We start from the raw sequence: 20,095 nt of genomic DNA on the forward strand, positions 1-20,095 counted from the left end.
TACTTCGACAAATGCTGTTTCGTACGGCAGTGAACCTGCAGCCTAAGTTTTTATTTTTTCGTCTCCTTTATAAGTTTGTCTCAGTTTGCGGGCACAAGTACGGTAACGGCTGCGCTGCATGCAATTGTTGCTCGTTTTCGATCAAGGTCAGCCAAGTGCTCGTCGGTGTGAGGAATTTGCTTGCTCCTCAAATATTGGCGCTTGTCCATCGCATATTATTAGCCAGGAAGCCGGTGGTAAGTGGGGACAAAAAAGATGAAAGCCAGAAACAAGTGAGCAAACATAAATGTCTAACCTTCAGCTTACCATTCTCTGATATTTTCCTCTATGGCAGCATCAGCACTGATCCCTCTGCAGCTCTCGCGCGGTGGAGAAGCGAGAACCCGGTCACGAAGAGATTCACTTGTCGCCTCGCCGTAAGGCTAACGGGCTTCCATTCCATGTTTGACGTTCGTGCGTGAGCAAATGAAGGAGCAGAGTGTGCGATCCTAGCGGATTGTCTAAGGCAACTTTTCGATGCTTTAGTAGCGATAGAAAAAAAAAGCGAAAAGAAAGAAATCGCGTGTGGTGAGCGATACCACGTAACCCAAATATCACCGCAGCAACAGTCTCCACGGTCGTCGGGTGTAACGAAACGGCGCGCAAGCCTTCCCGCGTCGAGCTCGCTCTTCTGTGGGACGTGTGCGACTAGGTCGAGTGTGCTCAGAGGGCGTGCCTCGTCGCGGCACGAGACATCGAAGCTTGCACCTTCTTAGTGGCTGGCCGCTCAGCGCACCGGCCATGGTGTACCGACGGCGCGAGACGACCTAACCGAGAAAGGCTGTGAATGTATTGGGCACGGACACCGGGCGCCATCGTCGACGAAAATGAACCCCCTATGTCTCCTGTCCTGTAAGCCTCATGAGTGTTGTGCTGTAGTGGTCTGGCCGCTAGGTGGGATTTAACCACCTCTACCTTTTTTATTTTAAGCGGAGCTTTCTTTGCCTCTTCCTTCAACTATTGCGCCCCTGCTGCAGCTGTGTTCTTGCGTGCCGCGTCGGGGGGGGGTGGCTCAGAGCGTGAATATACATGGCAGGAACGTGGCGGAGAGGAAAGTCGACGCGAGAAACTCGTTTGGACCTTTCCATCGCGTGGCATGTGCACTGTGCCCTCTGGAGCTCCCTGAGTGTCGCCAAATTAGTCTCTTGACAGTTGTAATTATCCGTCACTCCCCTAAAAAACATAGCAGAAACTGCAGCGCTTACCTTTCCGCTAACGTGAAAGTCCAGAGGGGACGTTGATAGAACTGTAGAGAGGAGCGTGTAGACGAAGCAGTGAATGGGGATAACCGATGCAGTCTCGAAACAAGAGAATAGCAACCTTGCCCCTCTCGCAGTTCCCATACGGGGGACCGTGGCAGCCGCATTTCGACGGGAGCGAAATGCAAGAACGCTAGTGCACATTTATTAGGTGCACATTAAAGAACGCAAGGGCGTCAGAATTAATCCGGAGTCCGCCACTACTGCGTGCCTCATAATCCGATCGTGGTTGTGGCACGTACCGCCACGTGATTCAATTAAAGTTCAACACTTCTGCCACTATTCGATGTGCCATGTGAGGCCGTGATAATGCTCAGCCCTCTCGGAGATACAAACAGGGGCGCACAAAAACGCCTCAGGCAAGCACGTCTCCCTGTGTGTTTTGTGTACCACGCGGACAAACAGCAGTGGTGCACGCAAGGTAACGTTTAACGTCAATTCACGGCTCTCGTATTGGACTAAATGCTGAAGAAATTACCCATTCACCGTCAACCTCACCGCTAATTATGGTCTATCAAAGCGAGAAAAAAATAGAAAGCTTCGCTTACACCGATTCTCACAGTGCGTGGGATCCGCATATTTTATGTCTGTATAGTTGAGACAGCGGGAGAACGCGAAAGGAGTGCGCGTTTTTCGCGACAGGGTACTGAATGTCGCCGTTATCTGCCCGAGTAACTCCATGCAGCCGCGCCGCTATAGTGCACAATATGGGGGTGCAAAATAACCCTTCTTTATGTCTTTATTATTTTTTTTCAAGTAGAGGCTTTGCTGGAGATTTGCCGTCACTATGATAACGCACCAAATACTTTTACTGAAACGCGAACTAGTATAATCTATATAGAGAGAGACAGAGTAAAGGGGAAAGGCAGGGAGGTTAACCAGATGAGAAGATACATTTTGCTACCCTACGCTGGGGAGAGAGGGAGGGGGATATTAGAGTTCGCTTATGCGTTGCCGTGTACGTGTGCGCGTGCGTGTAACGTTCGCGTAATTCACGTTGCGAAGCGTGTTTCCGAGTCAAAAGCTTGCCATGCATGTATGCAACATTATGAAGTAGTGAGCGTGAGAAGGCTGATTGGCTTACCATGTCTTTCCATTTTCTTTCTTTTCTTTCCTGTTCGTCTTTCCGTTTATGCTGTTGCATTCCCAGCAAGTCGTTCGATTTGCCGGAATTCGAATGGAGGACTACAGCTAGACGGCGTATTTTTAATGCTAGAAAGGCCAGAAACTCCTGCAGGTCGTATATCAGCCGTAGCAGCTGGCAAGGTCGCATGTGTTATCTTTTCTGTCGCAATCGCGTTTCAACAGAAGCATACTGCGAATACTTGATTAGGATTTCGATCCGTATATTAACCAATCCACTTCACCGCTCGAGTGTCGGGGTGCCATTTTGGCACAGCGAACAGAAATTCGTAATCAAGCTGCAGCAGACGGAAAGTAGTAGTAGTAGTAGTAGTAGTAGTAGTAGTAGTAGTAGTAGTAGTAGTAGTAGTAGTAGTAGTAGTAGTAGGAGGAGGAGGAGGAGGAGGAGGAGGAGGAGGAAATAAAGAGAGAAGGCAGGGATGTTAACCAGAAATGCGTCTCGTTGGCTACCCTGCTCTGGGGGATAAGAAATAGGGAATAGAAATATGAGATAGAGATAGATGTAGGGGAGGGGGAGGAAAGCCCCGGTGAGCTCACGCACGCACGCGGATGGCCTGAGCAAGTCAAAGGCGTTCACATAGGCCGGTCGCCCTCAAGAAAGGCAAGAGTGCCTTCACAGCTTTATGGGTGACGAGCGACGGGGACGGTCATAAAGTAGCACCTGCACGGACAACGGCCGAACGTCCAGTCGTCGCAATGCGACAGATAATGTTTGTCTTTCCGACTGAAATCCACGACAGTGGCACAATAAATGTTCCATGTTCTCTTCGCCGCCGCAGACGCCGCATGCAGCGCACTGACGGTAATTCCAATCAAATTAGTGTACGCCTTCGTGAAAGCCACTCCCTACCACGGCCGGTATAGAAGCGATGCCACACGTCGGTGAAGCCCAGGTGAAGGTCGGAGTTGTAGAGAAGGGTTCAGTTCGTACAACCTGGTGCGCCTTATATTTGGAGTGTTCCACTCTGTTAAAGCGAGTTCGCGTGCCAGGTGACGAAGCTGCCTTGCAGCGTCTATCCTGGAAAGAGGAATGGGTACGCTGTGTTGTTCTTGATGTGCCTCTCGGGCAGCTTTATTTGCTTGATCATTTCCACTGATCCAGCATTGCAATGGCCAGATAAACAATGGAAATTGATTTCATGACCTTTCTCTTTGACGTCGTGGTGAAGTTTGACACTTTCATGTGTTAGCTGTTCGTGAGCGAATTGATTGCATGCTGTGTAAGAAAGTAGCAGTAAGCTGGACATAAGCCATGCTTAGTTTGGCTGATCTCCACCTCATGCTACGTATTGCTCCACCCCCCTTTTTTTGTCTCGGTGCTTAATCAGAGCGTTCTCTTCATCTACTGCGTCCAATGGTTGTGCACCGTGGAGGATTCTATAGCGTCGTGATATCCGCGACAGCGAGCGGGGCACGGGCGGTCGTGCAACTGCGGCGGCGCGGCGAGGCGGGCGATTGGGGCCTGATTGGCCGCTTGTTTTATGGCAGCCGCCGGACACAAGGCGGCGGCGAGTGCGATATCGTGGCTTGCTCAGCCGTCCGTCGTCATCGTCGCTGCGAGTGCGCTAGGCGCCCTCGATGCCTCCGTCGGGGGCCGACTTTGGGGACAGCGCGAACGGCGCTCACGCCCATGTCTTGAAAGGACACGCCGTTCGTCCCCCCCTTCGGAAGGCGCCGAAAGGTGAAGCTGGTCGCGTTGCTTTCGGCCTGCGTTCAGCGAGGCTGCTTCTCCCCCTCTTCGCTGCCTCTACGTTTTCTTTCGCTAAACATGGGCAGTGTCGTAGAAGCTAGTGTCCCTGTATGTGCTCCCGCAGGGAGCAGAGTTGCGCATAGGTCGGCTAGTATGTTCCAGCTATGCAGTGAAACCGCTCCTGGCGCTCCCAGGAGCCAAACGCCGCGCGGTGTTCCATTTTCCTTTTTTCTTCTTTTTTTTGTGTCAGGTGGTCGCGAGCTACATGCGGCAGTTTTTCGCCAGCGCTGAGCAGTATGGCACTTTTTTTAATGTAGGCTACGCTCGAACTCTTGGCGCAGCCTGAATTGGGTAAGGTTCGAACCCTCCGAAATTTTGTTTGTATACACGCACATATACACATACACGTATACACATGTATACACGCACATAGGCAAACACACCCACGAACGTACAAATAGGTGGTAAAACTCCCCTCGATCCCCCGAAATGAAATTCTGACTACGCCCGTGGCTTGTACAGCTCAAAAGTTCGCGTGCAAACACGCATCACCTTGCAACAAAAAGCGGTGCAATGTTTTGCAGCATGCATATGAAGTTTTCTCACCGAGCCCGGAAGACAAGAAATGTTTGAAAGAGTGTTTAAAGAAAAGTTCACACGTGGAACGTGTACAATTGCGTGAGCGCATTTTGGCTGCCCAAACCAGCCGATTAAGGACCGTCGCCAAGAGAACTTTCTTGCCTGCGGTTATGTCAGTGACCGTTAACAGAGCGTCATTATCACTAACCATTGTTCGCAGTAGCTGCACATTTTCTATGTATCTGGTGCAGACAGGTTTATTTAAAAGCATTTCAAATGTTTACATGCGCATATTTTATGCAGAGCTTATTTTTACGATTCATACCGCAAACTTAACAGCTGCTTCGTAGCAGCAAATTTTTGAGTAGAAAAAGATTCAAGATGCACGAGCTTCTAGATCAAATTTATTTCGTACGCGGGAATGGATGAGCAATGGCTGGTGGCAGCAGGGGATGAGTGCTGGTTCTTGGAGCCTTGGGGGCAGAATTCAAAACCACTGGAAAGGTAACAAGTTATTAAAAGTAACAACAGGATATTTTTGTTGCACCAATGACATCAAAATGGCAAACTTGCAAAGTAATTATTCACATATTGCCGACTGTAATATGACAACACATTTTACGTGATCACCTCATACTACTCCTGTCAATTTACTATAACACAGTTCTTATTAAACACGCAGGCAGAATTTTACATTCGTCATGTCGACTAAGGTCGATCAAACAAGCAAGATGTTGTGAGCGGTAAACGCAGAAGCTATCAGAGCTGTCTAATAAGCGGGAGCGCGGTAGGTTTTCCCTTACTACAAAACAATTAACACTAGCACATCAATCACTGTTGTCACACACACACACACACACACACACACACACACACACACACACACACACACACACACACACACACACACACACACACACACACACACACACACACACACACACACACACACACACACACACACACACACACACACACACACACACACACACACACACACACACACACACACACACACACACACACACACACACACACACACACACACACACACACACACACACACACACACACACACACACACACACACACACACACACACACACACACACACACACACACACACACACACACACACACACACACACACACACACACACACACACACACACACACACACACACACACACACACACACACACACACACACACACACACACACACACACACACACACACACACACACACACACACACACACACACACACACACACACACACACACACACACACACACACACACACACACACACACACACACACACACACACACACACACACACACACACACACACACACACACACACACTGTCAGGATTGGGGGCTCAATCCCATCGTCCGTGGTCCTTTGCCAAGATTGGAGTACGGCATGAATTCGAAGGTAGCTGGCCCATGCCGTCGTCCAACTTATTTCCGCTGAGATCGTTGATGAAGTGAAGAACTGTTTCTCATCGAGAACGAGGAAAAGAGTTTATTTACAGAAATCAAATCAGTCTAACATGACTGCTTGAGAAAAAGAGTATCAGTCCAACATGACTGCATGAGAGAAGTGACTCAGTCTAACATGACTGCTCAAGAGAAGTGTCTTCAGCATTCGCACAACCACAGTTTTTATACACTCGATCCGCCGGCCATACGAGGCGGCGACTGTTCGTTGACTCATCACCAACTCGCCGCTGCTCTGCAGATCAGTTTACAGACACAAAGGCACACACATTCCGATGCCCAAACGACGGCGTTGGAGGGATGCCGTTCCGGGAAATATCGGTGCCGATCGAGGGTAGCTCGTTGTTTTGCGTCACGCCGAAGCGTGAGAAGCACCAAAATACGGCTTCCCCACGGCAGCTTGTCCATGCGTGTCATATCAGGTCCACGTTGGGGAACTCCGAAACCATTGTTCACACACCGAACTCGTCCCGTCACAATGTCGATGGGGCTGGAGGAAGGAAGCGGTTTTCAGCACAAAGGCCGCTTCTTAATTCGAACGCCTCCTAGCTGCAGTGACGGAGAGGGTGCGGAATGCGCGTCTTGCCCCTTTGTCGTAATTGGGTGGCAATTTTGTCTTGTAGCTCGCCATTCTTAACACACACACACACACACACACACACACACACACACACACACACACACACACACACACACACACACACGTAAACATATCTTCATTTGGTTGATATGCACATGTATATTAACTGTACTGACACCATGCAATGTATTCTGATGAAAGGGCCGGACTTTCATGCCACCCGTACACACCTCAGCCTTAACAGGGGTGTTACTCGAGATAAATGTTGCTTTAGTGTAAAAATAAGGCGAATGCACCTCGCATATGCTCCCTTTCGGAGCCAGCCAGTCTAGGTGAGAAATTTGACAATGCGGCAGAATTACGCACTGTTCAGAGATAACGCCCCTTGTCCTAGTGGCTCTTATAAAATATCATATCCAACAGCGTTTATGTTCTGTGCAACTTGTGCGTCGTCGGCCGCATGATGTTGAGCGTAGGAACTCGGTAAGGACCGTTGATTCCATGACGAGAACAAGCCGCTTGTCGTGTGTAGGAGGCCGTGTTGTTGGTGGCACGAGCGGGTGCTGCAGTTTCAACAGCGCTGTACGGTTTTACCGAGACGAGGCGTTGCTGTTTTGCGGGTTCCTTTATTATGTTTCTTTTTAGCGCCTCGGCTATGGCGACGACCTCGAGACCACCACCGTTTTGTTATATCTGGAAAGGCAGCGAACGGGAAGGAAAGTGTCTAGTTTATCGTCGCTTTTCTTTGTCTGCATATATGACAGTGGCGGTTTACGATGTTTGAGGGACTCTTGGCATTACTGCGCCGGGAAAGTGCATTTAACAGCCATTCGAAAGTGCAAAATGGGTAGGGGAGGTTTACAATGGATCCGTCCTTGACCGTGTTTTGCGATGAGTTCCCTGAAAGTGGCAAGGAATAGACCCTTTGCAAAAGTACGCCACCTGCCGAGTAAATCGAGTTTCGGTTTCGGTTGCGAAAAGCATCCTGGGAATGAATTCGCCATGTTGCGGGGGAGCGCGGGTACTGCGGGAGCGTAGTAGCCGCCGTTGTTGGTTCTTTGTTCTATGACGAGGTGCTGCTGTAAGTTGGAGTTGTCAGGTGTTACTTGGACACTGATTTCGACATGAGCGACGTCGTTTACCCGGTACACGGTTGGGAGAGTGACTTGTCGTGCCTTCCGCCACTCCGGGAGACGGCAATCAGCAGTTTTGTTTCGACGAAGACTACGAAGGGCCGACGCAAGGCGTACAAGTTGGTGACAGAGAGCTACGTTGTTGCCTCTACAGTCTCCGCGAACTACTCCTGCAAAACGTAAGTTTTTGCGGCTTAGTGATGCCAATTTCATAGATAACATTAGTAACAGCGCTGAGAAAGCTTGCAAGGCCAATACATTTGTGCGCGCATGGATTCGGCATGTTGGGAAGCGCTTAATAGCTCCTGCACCCCGCGCGCTTGTTCGGAGCCATGTAGTAGGCTATCTGAATGAAAGGCGATTAATTTAACCGAATTTGGTCATTGAATGTTTTCAATGTGGCAATAAAGTTAGTTGTTGTACTCGTAGCTTTATACACGGTGTGAACGCAGGCTCGAACGGAAAAAATTTTCTCGTTCAAAAATTTTGGGCTTTTCTTCGTGAATCTGCACTAAAAAATGCTCGCGTTTCTGCTTCGCCATAACGCAGTTGAATGATGGAAGTCTCTAAAGAGGGGTAAGAAACCCAGCGTCTGATTTTACTCGAAAAATGTGGTGGGCGCCGGGCCATTGCGGAATTCAGGTATCACATTTTACAGCATTGCTTGATGTCACAGCGTGTGTCCGACTACGTTAATCAACTTTGCCCCCTCAAGAGCACTTCTGTGTCATTCATCTGCCCTGCAGCGAAGCAGACCTATCGGCTTCCTGTTGGACGTAAATGTGATTGTGCACATGATTGCATAAGCTCGCAGTTGAAAAGCCATGTTACATCACACGCCCACACTGAAAAAATTGCGTATTTCCCAACGAGCCACGGTCCATTGCGTATGTAAGGGGTAACGCCCCCCCCCCCCCCCCCCCCCCGATTGGTAACAAAAGGTCGCGTGCTTCTCATCGCATTTGAAAGATATGAAGAATTTCGCGTGGCAATCCAGCATAAACCGGGACTGTTCTACATTTCTATTCACTTCGTTTCAGGGCTAATACCATCTTTGTGAAGGCCAGCTGCTACAGAAGCCAACGAAAAACCCTCTCACCATATACAGTCAAGGCAGCGTTGTCGCTTCAGGGAGACATACTTGGCGGCCTTTGTGAGTGCGCTGCTGGCAAGCACGCATGTAACCATTTGCAAGCTGTGCTGAAGTTAGTGGCATTACTTCAAGTTAAAGGATACAATGAAGCGCCAGAGCATCTCTCATCGACAGATTTGCCGCAGCAGTGGAGAGTGCCAAGGACCAATCCGCTTCGCGGAACAAGTCTGCAGCAGGTAGACTGGCGGAGAGTAGCGGAGGGCGGGCAAGATTTGCCCCGCACCTCTCGCCTCTATAAAGGCATTGCTGCTAACGAAGACCCGAAGCAACAGGAGGAAGACATAAAGGCCTTTGCCGATGCACTGAAAGAAATTAATGGTATGCAGGAGTTCGCCAGCTTCCTCGACGCTGCAGACAGCTCAGACGTCACTGAAACAAAATTTGGGACACGTTTGAAGGGCTGCCTTCTCGACTACCAACAGTCTGTGGTTCCTCATGGATTTGCAGTCTTCATATCCAAAGAGCTAGAAGTGCCTCGGCCGCAAATATGGGCAAGTGCGGAGCTGTTTACGGGCGCTTTCACTGTTCCACAATGGAAAATACCCGACACGTTTGATGGAGCATCTGCAGCATTTCTTAAGGTAATAGTTTTATATTCTATATTCATGCAACATTGCCTTAATGTAGGCTCGAACAATCAATTGTTTCAGTCCCTGCACACTAACACATAAGGTATGTGCCATTGAAATTCATTTCAGAGTATATGCATCACTCCAGCGGAGGCGCAGGACCTAGAAAGGACGTCTAGGAGGCAACGAAACAGCCTAACATGGCATCAAGGACGCCTTCACCGCCTTACTGCATCCAACTTCGGTTTGGTCCTGAACCGGAAGAAGTGGACAAAGAAAGGCTTGATTAACCTGACGACTCCGAAGGACCTGTCACGCGTTCAGCCCGTCAGGTACGTTCAGGCATGGTGTTACTGAAAACATATTGCAAATGCACTTTTGTCCTGGGCGTACACTCGAATTCCTGAAGCTTCACTAAATTCCTTTTCCAGGTACGGCATAGCCAACGAGAAAGACGCCCTCCTGAGGTACAAGGATACCTTGACAACTGCGGGACATCCTGTTGAAGTATTCAACTGTGGCCTTTTTGTCGACCCGTCCAGGCCATGGCTTGGAGCATCGCCTGACGCCCTAACCTTTGACCCTTGTGAACCTTTTCCGTGGGGTACAGTAGAGGTGAAATGCCCATACTCCCTCAGACATGCCACGAGAGAGGTTCTCCTTTCGGAAGACTTCTTCGTTGCATTTGATGAAGATTGCCAACCTGAACTGAAAGTCTCCCATGAACACTACAAGCAGGTGATTGGACAGATGGGGATAACTCGCACACAGTGGGCAGACTTCGTTGTCTTCGGACCGCACTTTATTATAGTGCAGCGCGTGCGTTTCGCCGAAAAAGAGTGGAACGACATGGTTCATGTGCTAGACAATTTTTATTTTGACACTCTGCTCCCATTCTTCGTACAGCAGGTGAAAACATGAATATTGCATGAAGAGCTAAACATTTATGCAATAAAGGCAAGTGAGCTTTTGTAATAAACAAATCCATTTGTAAGAGTTAGCAGCAATAAAGCAGTTTTTCCCACCAGTCACTCGCTTTCGGTGATCAAAGGGCTTTGCATATTGCTCAGCACGGCACACACTGACCATACCTGATTAATCAGCGGACCCAGGGAAAGTGGTACTGCCTTATCAAAGATGTGGTAGCACTTGATTCGTTGTATTCTCCTTTCGACGTGAATTCGGAGTGAAGCGATTTCTTGTGTCCGCTGCACGTCATCCTCCTCAAATTGTTTTTGTGTCAAGAAAGGTGGCAGATTCAGGCCGACCCCTTTTTCTTGAAGTAGCTCCTTGATCTTAAAGCCCTTGTCGGCCATGACAGTGTCGCCGGGGGCAAAGTTTAAGTCCAGAAAACCACTTCTGATCACTATTTCGCGGTCAGAGAGCGACCCCATGAAAAGTTCTGATGCGAACGTAAGAAGACCATTTGGTGCCACGCCAATGAGAGCCTTAAACGTGTTCGCCGACTTGTAAGTTGAGTACGTACCTGACTGCAAAACGAGGGAGCTAGGTACTTCACACTTTACCTCTGTGGCATCGATGATCACCCTTGTGCTTGGGTACAGCTCCCGAAATGCAGGAGGCATGTGCCTGTCAATCTTACTGCGTGGCACCCACAGAGTAAGTTTTCCCAGCTGGATGTACATAAAATTGATCCAACCAGAAAACACTCTTGACACTGTACTTGCAGAAACACCGAAAATATGGCCGAGATGCAGGTGGAAAAATCCAGTTTTCAATTTCATCAGTGTGAGAAAAAGTTCTTCCGCAGGTTCAAGCTTCCGTGGGCGTCCCTTAACGTCCCCAGGTGTGCTTTCATTTTCCAAGTATACATTACAGGCATTTTCACCCGGCTTCAGGTATAAAAGGAAGCATTGAAAGTGCTTGTAGCTAGATAATGCAGTGTAAAACTGCATGCTGTTGTCGTCATCACGGAACCTCGCAAGTGAAAATGGCTTTCTTTCTTTTTTTGCTCGACTTTCTTTGTCTTCAGCTGCTCGTTGCATTTCTTGCAGCTGCTTTTTGACATGTTCAAGCTGCTCAGTTAGCTTTTTGTTCTCTGCAATCAGCTCAATGTTGTTGTCGTTTACTGCGACGATGTCCTCTCTGAGCTTCCTTGCTTCACCTAAAGCCCTTTTAAGGCTCTGAACATGAGCAGACAGCTGTGCAACTTCTTCGCACCTTGCTTTTAGCTCCAGTTGAATTTTTTGAAAAGTGGCAGTGCACGACTGACAAACCACATCTGCAGCAGTGTTTTGCGTCGCATGACCCTTGGCTCGTTGGCCTGCACCTTCGGATTGCTGTGAAGGTTCCCAGGTCATATCTCGGTCACTCTTACTTTCACGCTGACTCAGATCAGTGTCGGGGCTTGCTGCTTGTAAAAGATGGCTTGTGAGACTCTTGCTGCAGCGCAGTGCTCGCTCCTTAGGTGGTCGACGCTGTTTCACAGGCTTGGCAAACACAAACTGCGTCGGCACAGCATTGTCTTTCAGAAAGCGTCGCCCACTGGCCACGTTTGGGATATAGTCATCCGGCTTGAAATGTTTGGAGCAGACCCTCGTAAACTGGCCGACCACGAAGTTTGGCCCTGGATCCCTTCTTATGGCGATTATCCACTTTTTGAACATGACCTTGTCCCGTGGGAACTTGTGAAATGAGACCTGAAAAAGGTAAATTATGATGTGCTTGTCTAAAAACAGGTATTTCACTAAAAGAGCTGGGTCACTAGCCCTCATATTCTTACGTTGCCATGGGTACCAATGCAGCTGACTAAAAGGAAATTCAGGATGGATCTAGGCAGTACGTTTTTAGCACTGCATGTTGCTCACTCGCAAAAAAAGTGGTTTCTTCGCTATAACTTCATGGCACAATTTTAATCTGTGGTTCATAAAAAATTATCCTTGGTTTTTAAAAATAAATGAAAAGGCGCAGGCGCAAAAAATGTAATATTTTTTTTCTGATCGCGGCTTTGACTAAAATACTCGGCATGATTATGAGGAAACTAGGCAGCTATAGGTAGACCACATACATTTTTTTTACTTGCCGGCTGCCGACACATTTGTAGCACGTCGTACCAGACAGGCTGGCCAAGAGTGCGACGTTCGAGTTACATCACGGTGTAATACAGACTTTTCGTCAGTGCAAATATACTTCACCGTATCTGTATAGCTTGCCTGTAGACTGCGGACACTGCGACGAGTTCATTTATTTTAACGTGTTGTCACTAGTACGATCGCTGCGCTGCAGTACAGCCGTGGTTTCAGGGAGCGACAGCGTCTCTACCCCCTATACAAGTGCCCCAAAACGTTACCGTCCATCAAAATACGAACACATGCGTGGATAAACCAACGCTCAGCAGAAACGTCCCACGCGGTGGGGAACGAAGTTCGAGCGGCTAGCTTTGCGCAGTGTTTGCGAAGCGCGGCTTAACGCCTGCATTTAGCACGCACGGTCGTTTCATTCCTACTGTGATCACAGACGCGCGCGCGCGCGCCCGCCCACCCACCCACCCACCCACCCACCCACACACACACACACACACACACACACACACACACACACACACACACACAAAACGCAGTTACCGTAGCCTCTAAAGCGTTACCACAATGTTTCGCTAAAATAACGGAATACGGCAGCGGGGAAAGTTCGCTCCAAGCTCGTTTACGCGGAGTCAATGCACCAGGACAACAGTGGTATGTCCGCGAACAACACCCGTATAATAGCACGCACGTATACGTACCTTTTCGCCGCTTTTGCATCGGTATCCCTCCTGGTGACATTCAGGAACACAGCAGAAGTGAACCATTGCCAAATAAATATTCTTAACGCAGACTTGCAACGTAAGAGCCTTGTACGACGCGACGCCTTCCTTAGTCAACAATGCCGAGACAGCAGCGGCAGCTGGCGGCACCCCCACAACATGGCGGCTGCGCACGTAGTTGCGGCGGCGGCCGCGAGAGGCGTACTTTTGCAAGGGGTCTAGGGTGAGAGGTGGGGGTCACGTGGTGGCGAAAACCGTCCGATTTCACCACGGTAACTAGGTGGCTTCATTCACAAAGACAACTAGTAGCTGCGCCTTGCTAGCTCCCAGTATGTAAACGTGCAATTGAACCGGCGATTGATGAACAAGACCAGTATATACGTCAGCGACACAGGGTGGGGTGCATCGACCTTGGTGTTGCAAGTCATTCCAGAGAATTTTATACGAAGAGCTTTTAGTGCGCGTTATTTATCCTCATCAATATTAAGTAGTAGTGGCAGTATAACCGTCTTTTCTTGGTTTATTGATTGAATTTCAGGATACAATTGTTCAACGTGCCACTGCTCCTTGTTCACTGTTAATATTTCATTAACATGGTTTTCTCAATCTTTTGTTACATTTTTGTTCCCGAGCACCATCCAATTATTGGCCTGCCCTCCATTCGTGTTTTGTGTCGGTTAATTTGGGGACCAACCAACCAACATGTCCAGTTTGTCACACGGCCGAGCGACTCTACGGAATCGGCCGCCGCCTTTCCTGCCGTCATGTGCGTGCCTAGGTGCAACTTTACGTTCGCCTATACTCCGGGTCTTCACCTCGCCATGCCGGAAACACCGCGCCTTTTGCGTGTTTCTCTGAAAATTTCACCCCCACGTAGTTCAAAGGGATGAGTGGCGTGGTGCGCTAATAGCCGGCACGATTGCTTCCGCCGGCCGCGGGCTACAAACTGCATGTTGGCCGCCTGTGTGCGCGGCGGCCCGAGTTAATTCCTATTAAACCCCGGAACACGGGGTACGAGACACTATCCGTCTTCGTTGCGCGCTTCGAGAATAAAATGGTGCCTAAGTATGCTCTAAAGGTAAAGAAAAAAAAAAAAGCTCGTATAGGGCTGGGTGTAGCGAGGAGAAAATGATGGAGGTAAGCTGTGTTGCCGCCGTGCGTTTCTTTTTGTTTATTTTATTTCGTTGCTGTTTTTTTTTGCACTTGTTGATTCTCGTAGCCCCGTTGAAGGCCTCAGATTACAGTACGGACAGTAACTGCACGCTTACCTCACGCAGGTTGAAATACCCCCCACCTTGCCGTCGTTTCACACGAGCGCCGTAATTGCTCCCGTAAGTGCCCGGATGACACTGGCGTCTATAGCGAAACGGGATACCATTCATTACCTTTCATTAGATGTGTTTCGCGCTCATCACCATGAGATATATCAAAGCGTCCAGCGGCTTTGCTGAAGCCGCTTTGGATACGTTGCGGTGATTGCTCTGGGGCGGGCTGCTCAGCACTTCGCATTGTCTTTAGTGCAGCTGCCTCTTTAGTGCCGCCTCTACACTCCTCATCTCGCATCCGTTCTTCTCATTCGTCTCTGTAAACGTTGTTGCAAGCGGTGGCCTCTAGCGACGACTTTTAAACGTTCGCCGCCTACTTGAACGCAACGATAGGTACAAAAGTGGTTGCTTTGAAGGCAAGCACTGCCTTGGTAAAGAAAAGCTGGCCTGCGTGTCCACTTTTGAAACGTCTTTCTTCAGTGATTTAGCGTTATCCTTAGGCGAAGCTTGTTTACTAGATACCCTTTGCCTACTTAGTAATAGAAGCCGTTTCTTGGTGCTGTCGTGTTACACCCACAGATACTCTTCAGCCTCAGTCGCTTGCTTCGGAGGAGCGGCACTTCTGCGTTGCACGGGATTGCCACTACCGTAACTTCCAGCACGTTGACAGTTCATCTTAATCTCAATTAACCTTCGGCATGTTCTTTTTCTTGGTCTGCATCCGCTACCGAAAGCGAAAAAGGAGAGGTTGCCTGCGTGGCCGGTTCCTCTAAATTATTCGGGGCGTATCTCCTCCGTTTTGTCAGTCGTGTTGACTGTCTTGTCTGGATCTTATTTGCGGCCTGTTGTCCACTGTTTTCACCTGCATGCTCCCTTCTCAATCCCTCACTTAGATTAGATTCCTTGCTCCCCAGAAGGTGTACGGATGTCGTTCTACTTTCCGCGCGACATGGGACCTGCCCATTTTCGAAAAGCGCACGAAATTACAAATTTGATTTCTTTATCAAGAACTGACGCTATCCAGTAGCTGAGCAAACTAGCTTATTATATGACATTAAAAACTAACGTACATTTGATTTCACTCACCATCATTTGCATTCATTTGACCCTGTTATCTGATCTTTACAAAGTGAAGAAAAACTTACGCCTGGGCGTTGCCTTCATAGTTGCACACACTTTATACTAATGGCCGATAGCGCCGATTGCAATGCGTATGATGGTAAAGAAACTATATATAGAAGACGTTCTGTGGTATACTGCCCGCCCTTCAAAAATGAAAGGCTTGCCCTCCGCACCGCTTTAAAGCATCTGTAGGCGGAAGAGTTTTTTTCGTTGGACAAGATTTTCGGACCCTGGTCTCAAACATCACAGCTGTCGAATATCTGAAAAGCGTTGCTGCGGCTGAACGACTGCCTGTGACACAGGGCTTAGAATTTTCATTACGTCTGCGACTCGTATACGCATCCAGTCTTGACTTTCCCTTTCTGCCAGCGCAGGGTAGCCAACCGTGCTCAGTCCTGGTTAACCCCTCCTCCAGTCTTATCATTTTTTCCCCTCTCTCTTACCTTCCACCGAGTCTGCGTTTTATGTTCGTGATCCGTCCTCTCTCGAAAAGTAACCTTTGAGTCCAAGTCGAATACGAATAAAAGAGTACCGGAAGTGAATCGAATCGAATATCGAGCTCTTTTCTAATATCTTATGAATAATGAACAGCTGTTTTCACAAATAGTATAAAACGGCATTCACATGCCAGTATTCATAAATCTAGTAAGTGTATGTCATTACGTCGCACGTTTGAAGCGTTGTTTATCAAAAGCAAAAAAAATTGAAAAATCGAGCATTAGGAACAAATGAGCAGTTTGCTCGCGTGCACGGTTTCCTTAGAGAGAACAAGTGATTGCTGTTAGCAGGTATAAGGTATGGATCCCCGGGCGACATAACCTGTTCCACTAAAGTTCTGATAAATGATGCCTATACTGCCCGCGGAGATACGTTTGCCCAATTTTTTTACGTTTAATTGCGTGCAGTTGACGTTTTGAGATATTCCTAAACTATTCGAAAAATATTCGCACTTACGATGAGTGACTATTCGATTCGCGGACCGAATCGAATATTCGCGCACACTTTTCTCGTCTCTCCGCGCTCTCCGACCAAACACGGGCTGTATAGTGACGCTTACTGGAGGCAGGGTACGCGCAGGCCCTCGTTCAACGGTGTAACCTTCTTACCGCGCACGGTATTCGTTGCTTGCACGAGCAGTTTGTCTGTGCGCGTTCGTCCTGCGGTCCGCGAGAAGCGCGAGCCCGAAACGGGGGGGTTGGGGGGGGGACGCGGGACCGAGTATAAAAGGCCCTTCGAGCGTAGCAATTTAGCCCGCGCGCACACACACGGGTTCCGGGAGTGTGCAGTTTCTCCGCCGAACGCGCGCACGGGCTTAGAATTGTGCAGCACATTCCGAAAGGCGGGGCCCCCATTTCTCCGAGGCTTTCTTTATTTGCCCGCGCCATGCCGCCGCGCTTGCTCGTAGGGGTGCAGTGCGCGTAATCTGCGCGCTTCGCGCACGGCGGCAGCAACACGCAGCGGGTCGCCGGAGCTGTTCCAGATGTATAAACTGGCGGCGGCTCGCGAACGCCGGCACGCATCGCGTGTGTACACACGCGCGCACACATGCATGCACGCGGAACATTGGAACGCGAACGAGGAGACCGCGCGTTGTCCACGGCCGGCGCCGGCTGCTCGCCGCCATCGGCCTGTGGTGTTGTTCTTGCCTATCTCGGTCGCTGCAGGCAGCATCGTTGTTAGCAAATGCTAAGTGGTGCCCCTATATGCGGTCAATGTGTGCCCGCAAACTGTGCGTACCGACGCATTGCATAGCCGCGGCGCCCGGCGCGCAGGCAGAATCCTAGAACTCGCGATGGGGAGTGGAAGTGCTTGTCCCGTTTGACTCGGTGCAAGATTTGCGCGTTTTTCGTTCTTTCGGTGGCTAGGTATTTTTTCTTTTTTCTTTGTCTCTCTCTTTTTTACTTGCGTGTATTTCCCGCTAACGCCGTTCTCGCTCTCGCTTTTTTTTTTCGTTTTCTTACAACGCACCTTGCGGTCTCGTTCCACGTAAAGGATCTGCCAGAGGCGTGACTGGAAAAGCCGTTTGTTTCTGTCGAAGGAGACGGAGTGGCTGACTGGCTATCCCGCTGCCGTACAAAAATGGGCAACGAGATATGCCCGCCATGTGAGGAGCAGAGGATAAGGAATAGCCTGGGTGAAAATAGAAATAGCGATGCGGATAGCGCGGTATGAACGAGGGAATGATGTAAACGAAGGTGACAAAAAAGAAAACAAAATGTGGAGACACGCCTGCTCGATTGTCTCCTTTTGACCTCTGTCTTCTCGGTCCCAACCGTCCGCGCGCACCGTGCAGACGTTTCGGTCAATTCTTTTGTCTGTGTTTTGCTTGCCGCTTTTGAGAGGCGTTCGCTTGCAATCAGACAGGGCGCTGCGCACCCGGGGTGCGAAGTCTAGCTTTCCCCTGAGTCGCTGCGGTCACTTTCCTGTTTTCGCTGTTTGATGCCCTCCGCCAGGGGCGTAGCCAAGGGGGGGGCTTATGGGGCTTCAGCCCCCCCCGAAATTTTTTCGTGCTGTCCATGCACCGCCGACCAAAGCGACCCCCGGCGCCGGAAATCACTCTGGATTTTGTCTAGAATGTCTTTTTGACGCTCGAAAAGACATTTAACCGTAAAGATTGCGAACTCGGGCTCGATATCGTGGCAACGCCCATACACCGGCAGTCACATAACGCCAAGCAGTCCCATCCGAGCACAAAGTTTCAAGGGCGCTTTGATTGTGAGCGGGCTCGCCGCGGCATCTCACTGAGGCCACGAAATCTATGGAGCGCATGGATATCAATTGCGAAACTTTATGGGTATAAATCTAATAAGCTCTTGATGTGAAACGTGCATTGACATTTCCAAAGTTGTGCTTTAAATTTTCAATTGCGGAACTTTGTGGGTTTAATGTTGTCTTAAACATTTGACGCCAAAGGTCCATTGACTTTTCTAAAGTCTTACATCGGAACATACAACGAGACAAGCCAAATCAACACACTAGCAGACGAGTCGACAAAGCACGCAGCGTGGTCCAATGAGACGATGCGTTGGGGTGGTTCATTTGTGCCGTCATGTCACATAAAGAAATATGAACATTTTTTTTAACCTACGCCAGAACATCTATGTGAAGACACTAAAGCCAGTCAAAGTAACTACGTTCTTATTTATTTTTTCTACTTTGACTTTTATTCGCCGAGGCACATTGAGCCCCTTCAATTTTTTTTTTTTTTTTTTTTTTGTTCTCGCTACCCTACCCGCAGGCTGCCAGAGGGAGCCAGAGCGCATATGTTTTTCTGGTATGGCCCCGACCACCGCGCGGTGCACTTCGGTGGGCGTTCGGTTTGCTCTGGCCGAGTGGATTTTCACCTGACAGAGTTTTGGAAGCTTTCTGGCTAGCAGACGAGAAAAAAAAAACAATGGTCGCTCGCCGCCGTCACTGTGGGGACTCGAAGGATTGCACCGCGTTCCTTGAGCGGAACCTTTCCGGAAAGTCTTGTGTCGCCGGTGTAGGATACTGAGCAGTATGCATATGGTTCTCAGTGGGCCAATCGACTCATGTTTACTTCGGTATTAATTCCGTAGCCCCATTAGGTGCCCGATGTAAGCATTCGATTCCGGCCAACATAGTTTCCTATGCGTTCTTTTTTTCATTTCGGCGCCTCCACCCCACAGAAAAAAAAAATACATTGTTGCGGCGCAGCGAATTGTCGCATGGTGAAAGTTCGAATTTGATACTTCTTTTACGGAAAGTAATGGGCGATGGGACGCTTCAGTTGCCGGATACGTTTATTATATTATTTCGACAGCAATTATATGGACACTCCAGGCGCATTCCTGCCGTCGCCGTCGCCCTCATGTTTCGTATAAAGTCCAAGGGTGATAACATCGTGACAACGCGCTGCATGCAGTATGTGCGAGTGAAAGCGTAGGAGGGGAGGTGGAATGGGTGAGCCGACGATGGTGGCTCAGTCTTGTGTGCGCAAAGGAGAAAAGCGGGGAGCAAGCGCGCCACCTTCCGTGATTGTGCAACATGTTTATTTGCCTTGTTTGACGCATTACATACAGTTACTTTTTCTTACATACATAGACTCATTGGATACTTATACGTATACTTAAATATCTTGTTGCGAGGTTTTGTGTATACAGGCAGTGAACTTTGTTTCCAGTGACACTTTTTTGTCCTTTATCAAGCCGTATTTTCGCATTTGTATATCCCATTGTATCTGCATTTCTAATGTACGAGGGTGAGTCAAATGAAAGTGCGCCTACCCTAACCGCGCAATAATGGTTCGGTTCATTATCTGCGAGGCATGCGCG

General features: G+C 49.1%; 3 protein-coding genes across 4 annotated transcripts in view; 2 read left to right on the plus strand and 1 right to left on the minus strand.

Moving 5' to 3' along the window:
- The window catches only part of LOC135903923 (RWD domain-containing protein 2A), a 481,045-nt gene that overhangs the window by 53,049 nt on the left and 407,901 nt on the right, over window positions 1-20,095 (plus strand). The gene's annotated exons all lie outside the window — the stretch shown is intronic.
- Window positions 1-20,095, plus strand: part of cv-c (crossveinless c) — a 448,361-nt gene that overhangs the window by 11,528 nt on the left and 416,738 nt on the right. The gene's annotated exons all lie outside the window — the stretch shown is intronic.
- Window positions 10,385-13,502, minus strand: LOC135903921 (uncharacterized). The gene is made up of 2 exons (XM_065434389.2): window positions 13,393-13,502; window positions 10,385-12,310 (listed from the first exon to the last, which is right to left on the minus strand). The coding sequence occupies exons 1-2, from the start codon at window positions 13,456-13,458 to the stop codon at window positions 10,679-10,681; spliced, it is 1,698 nt and encodes a 565-aa protein (XP_065290461.1). The 5' UTR covers window positions 13,459-13,502; the 3' UTR covers window positions 10,385-10,678.

This window comes from Dermacentor albipictus, chromosome 3 (genome assembly GCF_038994185.2).
Source record: "Dermacentor albipictus isolate Rhodes 1998 colony chromosome 3, USDA_Dalb.pri_finalv2, whole genome shotgun sequence".
NCBI classification, from domain to species: Eukaryota; Metazoa; Arthropoda; class Arachnida; order Ixodida; family Ixodidae; genus Dermacentor; species Dermacentor albipictus.